Source organism: Larimichthys crocea, chromosome VII (genome assembly GCF_000972845.2).
Source record: "Larimichthys crocea isolate SSNF chromosome VII, L_crocea_2.0, whole genome shotgun sequence".
NCBI lineage: Eukaryota > Metazoa > Chordata > Actinopteri > Sciaenidae > Larimichthys > Larimichthys crocea.
Window position 1 is genome coordinate 10,512,657 of NC_040017.1, and position 10,020 is coordinate 10,522,676.

The 10,020-nt window shown below is 39.6% G+C and overlaps 1 protein-coding gene across 1 annotated transcript; it reads left to right on the top strand.

Moving 5' to 3' along the window:
* Window positions 1-1,280: 1,280 nt before the first annotated feature.
* Window positions 1,281-6,248, top strand: LOC113746124 (uncharacterized). The gene is made up of 7 exons (XM_027280693.1): window positions 1,281-1,445; window positions 1,994-2,123; window positions 4,025-4,118; window positions 4,603-4,736; window positions 4,849-4,991; window positions 5,576-5,773; window positions 5,865-6,248. Exons 1-7 carry the CDS (start codon window positions 1,435-1,437, stop codon window positions 5,980-5,982), a joined length of 828 nt encoding a protein of 275 aa, XP_027136494.1. The 5' UTR covers window positions 1,281-1,434; the 3' UTR covers window positions 5,983-6,248.
* Window positions 6,249-10,020: the final 3,772 nt, after the last annotated feature.

Consider the following 10,020-nt stretch of genomic DNA (forward strand, 5'->3'; position numbering starts at 1 on the left):
GAAATCATTTCAGTGATGAATAGCAGCAGCAGATATACACTATAGTTTACTGCTGTAAATGATAACTAATGGATGTCTAATAGATGTGCTAAATGCAACTCAGTATTCTGTACAAAGTCAGGGGGAATCATTTCCACAGTCCCCTGCAGTACCAGGTTTTCATTTACCTCTATGAAACATCTAATAGCTTTTTCATCTCTTCGGTGTGCACAGTGGGATTCAGTGCTGCAAAATCTTAAACACAACGAGCTGCATTGTTGAGGAACGACAGCCCAAGGGTGTAGGAAGTTATAATCCAAATTACATTCACCAGCTGGTATGATAGCTGTGCCTTGTGTCTTTATTGTGTGCCACTGAAAATCAAAATCAACCTCATCCCTCCTTCCTCCCCAAGACAACATCCACAACGACAAAAACAAAGAGGCTTTCTCTCAATCTGTCCTCACGACAGCTGCTGGTTTAAGTATACAGTACAATATCCAGAGGTGGAAAGTTCAGGTACAATTTTGAGAACGTGTAGTATTGTGAAACGTATTTATTTTAGCTGTACTTTATTAATCTGACATGTAATTCATAGTTCATAGCAAATGACAATAACAAAATGCTTAAGTTCATAAAGGATTATGTATTACTGTATATTAATCTGCCATAATAAAATATTTATTGTACTTCATAGACCAGCTGAAACATTTAACATTTGCTTATGTTTTCATGCATCAATAAGTTATTTAGAGAGGGACAATTTCTTACTCTAGGTACCTCTGTACTTTTATAAATAAAAATATAAATGAAAATGTGTAAAGCTTTATCACTGTGGTATTACTTGAGTTAGGATTTGAGACGCTCATTTCAACATTTTTAAGAATAAAATATAATTAAAATAAATAAATGAAAGACTAAAAACAAGAGAGAATTAAATTGTGTGTGACGATCATCAAAGAAAGACAATGAGCCTGTAAACATGACAGCATATTGTATTTTATTGTGTCCTACTTAGTCAGTTTTGCATTATTATAGACAAAACCCTGAACCCTGAACTGAAGCAGTCTGTGATTTTCTAACACGTGTGTAGAAAATGTCTGTGCACTCTCTTGTTTATGGTAAGGCCATTTAAAAGCTGAATATTCATTTTTACTCTGCAGAGGGTGAGAGGTAGTTGCTACTTCTCTTTGTGTGATACACCTGAACACTGTTGCCAGGCAACCAGCAGCTTAGAGATCAGGTCGGTGCCTCACCTGCAGCAGCACTGGGCCCACACACCGGTGTCAGTCTCTCCCGAGCCAGCAAACAGGAACGACTGTCAACTTTCTCCCAGTGAATACCAACAAACCCACCGGGCTCCATGGGTAACAGCTACAGCTCTACAGGGCTAAACCGAGCCGTTTACAAGGTGTTAAAGAAAGCCAGGAGAATTTCTCACAAGACGATTGGGACATGTCAGAAAGGTAAAAAACCAACAGGGATATCATGTTCTGTGATGCTGTGTTGTTTGCCAATTTAATTACCTTAACAGGCTCATGAGACGACTGAGGTCAGTTGTACTACATACTAAAATGTAAACTAGCTATGGTAACTCAAACAATGAACATTATAAATGACATTTTAAATGACATACTTATTTATTCAACCATTTTATAGTTGTATAGCAAATATAGCACAGCAAACAGGAAATCATTACTGGGCAAGCAGTATCAATTATAGAGGCACCAGTTATCCAGCTAACTATCTCCCCCCATACAGCGACTATTATAAGCTACATAGCACCTGCTCAGGTGTCTGCTGCTACTATGGCAACGGGTCCTAATCTGCATTGTCAGGCCCAGTTCACCGTAACTCTACCCACTCGGCCGGTGGTCAAGGTTTCAGCACACACACCAGGTCTTACATTACGAAAAAGACAGCTGCCCTTCAGGGTCAGGGACCAAAGATGTGATAATGTTCCGGATGAGTCTGTATGTCTTTTTCATTTTGTTCTCCTTCTTTTTTCTCTCAGTTCTTCAGGTGTGAACACTCTCAGTGGCAGTTTTCCCAAATCCCACTCGTCCCAGTACTCTGACCTTGGGGTTGCACGTACACCTCTCTCTGTGGAGCAGAGTTCTGATTCTGGACTTGTATCTACACCTGTGAGTGGCATACACAAACACACACGTACACACATGTTGAGAGACATTACACAGGCTAATTTCCTGGAGACTTACCCTGACCCTTAACTGCTGATCCAAGAATCAGCTTTTCGTGTTTTTTTTTTACTTTCACAGCTTGTCCCCAATTGGACAAGCCGTCCCCAATTAATTTGTCTTTAGTCTGAAATGTGTCCCCGAAAGCAGCCTAAGTTAGAAATACACACACACGCGCACACACACACAATAAGTCAGTAATCGTTCATCGCAGCTGTCCTTAAGGCATTTTTACCCTTACCCTTCCTAACGTTTGTCGCTTTGACTCCTCCATCTTCTTACCTCTCCTGTGTCCTCCCCCTCTTTTACCTCATCCTTTCATCTTCAAATCCTTCCATTGCAGCCGTCCTCCCTCTTGGAACTGAACCTAATATTCTCAGTCTGTTCTCTGCGCTCTCTATTTTACCCTCAGGCCACTGGCCTCTCGCCTAGATTGCTATGCAGAATGATTTTTCACCCTCTTGACTGTTTGAATAAGGACTGCTGAAAAATGGCTCCTTACCTAATCCTCTCTATGTGACATTCAGAGTTCCTTACTTAAAAAATACCTTGCAAGGTGTATTGCTTAAAATCTTGAAGCAAAAAAAAAAAAGACATTTGCTGTCAGCACCCACTGATTTGGAGTTATTTTGCACGTGTGTATGATGGATGCTTCTGCTTTAGATCTGAACCTATGCATCTTGTCAAGTGTTGAATAATGATAAATAAATAAGAAAAACATGTGGTTAACTACAGGTAGAACTGACATAACATTCATGATTTATTCAGACTGCCTTGTTTGTGATCATAATGTAAAAAAATATATGAATGAGTCATTTGCAGACACCATTATTTGAGTCACAACAGCCTGCAAAAGGTGCATCAGGCTGTATTTATTTGATCTACTGTGCTCTTCATATGAAGTGACCTGGGTGACCTGGGGCTGTTTTGTGAGCGTCCACTCAATGAGGAGTGGTGGTCAAGTGGGGTCTAGTGTGACAAGAGAGAGTTGTAAAGTTACACAGACAAAGTAAGGTGAACAAGATGAGTCTAACGGCTCTAAAAAAAAAAAAGGTCAAGTAGGGAAAAGAATTTAGTGCGGTTCTGCTGGAGTAACAAAGATCATAACCTTTCACCACGTGTATGGTCTCCATTTGGCAGAGAGAACACCAGAACTAAAGAAACACGTCTGAAAAACAAATATTTGAATACTAAACATGATAAACACAGAGTGGTTGTAGAAAGTATCACGTGGATCTGCTATTTGATAGTCTACATTGTGATGTGACACCTGAAATACTGCAGTTGGAAAGATCTGTGCTGGCATTTATGTAAGAATATATTAAGGAAAGAGAGATAAGGGGTGAAACACAGGTGAGGAAGGAGGAGGCTGACGATAGTGGTTCTTGTCGACTGAAATGAGTTCGACTAATAGCTGAATGCTCTCACCTTGTTAACACATGTGGCCATATTGTTTAATGGTCTTAAAAATGATCCATTGATTTTGGCCACATACTAACTGCACACACTGTGGGAATAGAGTTTATGTTGCACTAATGGGAAGCTATGGGAGATTAAGCTTTAGTGTGTCCCCTGCTCCACCTATACCTCTCTTTTTGTCCACCATTATGCAATGTAATTAGACTGTGTTGGATTTCAGCTGAAATTAATCTGACTATCAATGCATTTTGATTAAACTTGGGGGGAACGGTAAGACTCATCACTGGTGTCTTTAGCATTATACTGAATTCTGTATGGACTGTATATGGAGTGCATAACTTCACAGACAATCATAGATTGACAGAACGTAACATGTTTGCACTGCTTAGCCCAGAACATTGTTCATCCTGTTTTTCTTTTCTGGTCAGCTTCCATCAAGTCAGTTCCGGTTTGTGTCGTGGCATCGGCTGGAGCAGTGTGATGTCAGAGGTGACCAGCTGACCTGCCCCAGGGTCAGAGAAGGTCTGGACTGCGATGAAAAATCACCTTTTTTGCTTTCTGATAAGTTAAACAAATATGCAGCCAACGAAGAAGTGAGATAGGGAAACTTCCTGTGATAGAAAGGAAGGGAGTACAGCGTTCTGCACAGTTTCTGTGCACTGCTGAACTGTGGCTTCTTCGTTTAAGAGAAATCTTTCAGAAAAGTAACTTGAAATCTCACAGCCAGTCATTGGAAAGTTGAATTTTATGTGATGCTACAGTGACCCCCATTGCTAAAGCTGAATATCAAATTAAGTTCTACTTGAATTAAAATGAACTGAGCATTCAAACAAAGTCTCAGCTGTAAAAGGAGTCGCTCATGCTGTGGTATCTCTTCCCTTTATGTGCTGCCTTCATTTCATCCAAGTTTCATTTAATGTAGCAGATGAAGATCCACATACTGTGACTAAGAATCTGAACTGCAAGCACGATTAGGAGTCATTTTTTTTCACTTGATGGATTATAGGGCCATCAGAAGAGGAGCTGTTTCAAAGGCAGGGGGATGACATCTGTTTGGAGAGAGGGAGGAGAAGGAGGAGGAGAGAAGAGGAAGGACAGAGATGGGAGGAGAGACTGCAAGAGAATTGGGAAAACTGTCTGGTAGGTCAGCGAGCAGTGAGTGTCTGTATAATGTTAAATATGTACAATACAAGAGTAAAGACAGATAGAAGAAGCGATAACCGTGACGCTTCTACCACCTTTCTCTTCTCAGGAGTTAAATCTGTCCTACCAGGACTTGGGTGACCCCTTCCAGCAAGAGAATTTCCTCCGGATCCTCCGCCGGTTGATCCGTGTGGAGAAACTACAACTTGTCGACAACTCCCTCACCAACCTGAGTTCTGTACGTCTGCCAAGGTATGAATACGACATCGTTAACCCATTCTAATCTTCTCACAGAAAATGGAGACGCCTAAGATTATTTGAAAAGCAAACATTTTATTCGAGCTCACTGTAGCTATATTGAATGTCTTCCCCAGTCTGCATGAGGCTCCAAACACATAGTCCAGATGTAGTTAAAATAAAATCTTGTCAAGCTGTTTCATATTACGCAATAAGATCTCTTGATGGTTTAATTTAGAATTAAAATGAAAGAAAATAGTTTAGTGCTTCTGTGCAGCTATCAAAATACAATTCTGAGTATTTTTGAGCCCTCTTTACTGACTCATGTAAACATGGGAATAATCAGACTTTTAGAGCTGATACATAATGCTAATATTCTGCTTATTATCACTAATTTGTCCTACCCATTTCCCCATTCTGTTATTCTGTCCACCATTCAAAAAGTACTACCATAACCATAATCACATAGTTCCCATTCCTACAACAAATGCATTTTTTTTCTTCTTCTTTCTTTAATTTATTCCACCTTTATCTGGTGTTATTTTGGGTGATAACCACAAAAAGGGAAGCTAAGGTTTCTTTTTGCTTCATTGGGCCAGGTGCAGAATGCTAAACCTGCAGCGTAACCACCTGGTATGTCTGCGTCAACTGCCAAAGCTCCCAGTAGTGGAGCACCTTTGTCTGTCTGAAAACGCCATCAGCTCCCTTGGGGGACTAGGAGCTCTGGGGAACAGCCCACTCTGCTCCCTCAACTTGACCCGCAACCCAGTGACCTTCACTCAGGACTACCGTGCACGGTGAGGACACAAAGCAAGTAAAAGGACAAAGTGTTTGTAAGACAAAAGGGCGATTTGATCTCTCCTTTTACTCTCTTTTATCCCTGTGCAGTGTTTTCCACTGTTTGCCAAAGCTAGAAGTCCTGGATGGAATCCCTAAGCTGCCAGAAGACTCTGAGCTCACCAGACCACAGTTCCCAGAAACCACCAGGATGTGCAACATTTTATGACATTCTTCAATGGATGTATACAGAGTCAGCTCTCCCGATCCTAAAGCACTTGAAGTGATGACGAGGCTTCAGCAGAGCACTCTTCAGCACTAGCTGAAGGTTTCACAGAGCTATTGAGTCATTCACACACACTGTGTCACAACTGTTGCCGAAAAACACTTAGACCACACTGACAATGCAGTCATAGGAAATGTGGTAATGTGCTCCAAGGCCATGAAAAATGTTTTTTATATGTAGTATGAACATAATTGGATTGACACCCTTGTGAGATTTTTTTTATATATCCTATACATATTTTCATAATAAATATGAAATATCATAAATCTGTTTTTGCATTCATTTATAATGCAGTGGATATATATTTACAAACTTTGGGTATGATGAAGGGAAAAAATGTTATGTTTCAGTTTAGGAAGTGGACTCAAAATACAGACAAGGAGGTATTGTGAACAAATAATAAGTTACTAGGCAGAAATGAAAAGACAAAAACAACCAAAGGTGGCTGATAGTCCAGGCAAAAACACAAACCAACAAAAAAAGAGAGAAACCGAGAGTCCAATAAACAGAATCCAGAACTGAGAAAAAAAAAACAGAAACACAGAGGGGGAGGCACAAAGATAGACCACTGTAAGTAAAACAGGACTAGGTAACAGAAGACAGGACACAGTACTGGCAAGCAGACACTGTGGGTATGGTTGAAAAGTAAAAAAAAAATATATATATATCTCCTATGTCCTTTTCGCTTTTTAAGAAACTTTATTAGAAATATAGTACAAAATCCAACATGGAAACACAGCTTATTGATACACATACAAAAAAGGAAAGAAAAAAGAAGACAGTTTAAAATACACACGGGTACAAAGCCATATGTACACATAGACCCTGACATATGTTATACTCATACATATATACACATACACAATATACATATGAGCAGAATACAAAGCAATCAAATTGTCAAAATATGCCATGGAAGACTCCCTCTACTATCAAGTGAACGGCGTCTTCTAAGATCAGTCACTATTTGTTTAAAAATAGACTCGCTATCGATCACTGTCTGGTTAATAATCATTTTACATCTAGTTTTCCATAATTTATTATTTACAATACTAATGACAAACTGAAATAGTTCTTTTTTATTAGGAGGCATATTTTCTTGAAAAATGTTATATACTATAGAGGTATATTTGTAAAGCTAAGACCTATTTTTTGTAATAAGGACCAGACCTTTTTTCGTTCTATAACAATCTATTAAAAGATGTTCCTGAGTTTCGTCCTCATTACAATAAATCATGGGACAGGTCTTAGTAGTAACATAGCAACTCCAAGAAACTATTGTGCGTACAGGCAATCTGTTTATCGTAATGAGCCATTTTACGTCACGAATACTTTCTGTGAGGCTTTTATTTTTTAGGATTTTAATTATTTCATTATTATAACTACTAGAAATATGTCCTTTTCCATGTCCTATCCTAAACACTATTTCATGTCAAAATGGCTGCTGTGAAGACAAACCAACAAAAGCCAAAACAAACAAACTCAAAGAGGGCAATCAGATCGCCACATAACCCTTGACACAGGACTTTCCTGAACCAACACGCTCACACTCCTCCTGCACCGAACATATCGTACGTGGAAGAACTGAAATTTTAAACTCAAATGTAGCTTCTTAAGTTTTAAACTAGTATCTGTGTCTTCACTCGGTGTACATCTGTAATATGTGAGAGGAGAAACAGGACATCCGCTTTCGAAGGCTTATCAAACATTTAGTGTCCAGACTCCCCAGGATAATGGCCTCTTGTGTCCTCTGACTGACTGGGTAATGACCCGTGAGTCTCATGCGGCAGGTCACACACACATGCACACACAAAGCATGTACGGAGTAATCCTTGGTAGCTTGGAAAGCACTCACAGTGGGAGGATTTAAATCCGCACTAAAAGAGTGTGCACTCCTGGTGTGATAAAGTGCTTCGGAGAAAAGAACAAATGGCATCCGTGCTGTCATACATAAAGTAGTGTTGCAGGGGTTATGCACATTGCCCCCACCTGTCGGCCGGAGTTGATTTATTCATACTTTGCGGTATTCTTTAATAGTGGTTTTATTTTCAGCCTACACCTGAAACATAAACACACTTTGTTATCTCATAGAGCAGAACACAAGTATGAATACAGCCGCACATGCATAAACACACATCTCAAGTATGAACTGGGGCACACAAACATCGCTCGGCTTCTCTTTCCTCACAGCAATGCGGAGAAAACACAATTTAAGCAGCCGATATCTCTCTAACAAGCATACAGTCGGGTACAAACTACCAGTTATATGCCTCATTGGGATTTGTTTAAGTGTGGAAGATTGCTTGTGAAATATTGTGTTATGTGTGTGTGCGTGGAGGTAGAGAAACAAAGAAACTAAGTCAGAAGCTGATGAATGAGAGATCATTACTGTTGCAGAGAGACGTGTAATGAGCTCCACTGGATGTTTGTGTACCGCAAACGGGATCCAGGTCAAGATGAGAAACTTCATGTGATGGTTTCAAGGTGCCATCAATTATCTCTGAGACTGTGATCTCTTCCATTCTGCTGGAGAAAAAAAAAGGGAGCAGAGTTTGAGTTGATTTTTCCAAAAGATCAGGGGTGGAAAAAATAAGTCTTTTCATAGCTTGCAGCTTCAGCTTTCAAATAAATCTTGCATCTTGGTGTTAAATGAAAGATTGGAGAATTGGTGGCAGTCGTGTGGGCATGCATCTCAAGATAGACTCCGGCTCTAGGCATCGACGTGTTAGAATTATTCATTGCTGGTAATTCACCCATGAAATGATGACTGAGAGAGCGCAAGAATGTGACGGTTGTGGAGGAGTTATCATCTCCGACATTGCTCGTCACTGTAAAAATGTGAGCGTGTGCTGCCCTGTGGCCTGCTATTAGCACAGTAATGAGACACCTGTTACTCTTGTACCACTGCAGCATCCTACAGTCCGTCTAGGGAGATCAACAATCTCACAACAGTATAGGGATGATGACAGGAGGGGGACAAAAAATATATATTCGGAGGCAGTGATGGTGGGGGTGGAGGAAAAAGCACAGGGACAATGACAGGAGCTGAGAGGCAGAGCAGAAATAGAGACTGAGAGGAGGAGGGATGATTTGATTGAGACTGTATGCTGGGGACAAATGTTGTTCATTAGAGATAATTGCCTTTCTCAGTCAACCTCCTCTCGTTTGATTTTCATTTCATCCTGATTTGTCGGTTCATTTCCCATGTGAGCGAGTTCACACGCGCACACACACAAACATACAGACACACACACACACACACACAGACACACACACACACTTCTTATCACCTCTCTGTTCTCAACCTGGAAAAGGGGAAGGAGCAGAGTTGGCAGGATGGGAGCATTCATGGCTTGTAGCGCAAACGTGATCACCTGAGAGTCCACGATTCAAATCAAGCATGAGTATCTTTCAACATCACAAGAATGTTTTTGTAATAATGGGTCAGCTGTTTAAATTAATATATTTTATATATATAATTATTTTTTTCAATTTTGGTTCTATCTCTCCAACTGTTATCAAAAAAGCAGAAAATGGCAAAAATAAATCTTTTACTCGTTTATTCATCACATAAGAGTGAAAAACTAAAATCCTAACACTTGAAGCACGTTTGAAAACGATTGGCATTTTTTCATGGAAAAAGACAGTTACTTAATTATCCAAAAGTTGACAATTTTCTATAGATCCACAAATCAGTCATGAATTGACTTCATCATTTCATAATATATATATTTTTTCTCATAAAGTTGATGACTAATTATACATGTCCCAACAGACAAACTATAATTAATCTAAATTGTCACATTTCCCTTTTCTTGATTTTGCTAGTCTTTTAATAAAATATGTAAATGAAAAATCCAAAGTTAGTATCACAGTGGTAACAGAAAATTGACTATGCTTCATAAACTTTTCAGAAACACCTCATTTCTATTTTAGTTTTGCAGGGGCTGCAGTATCTCATGACTGAATCCTCACAGACAA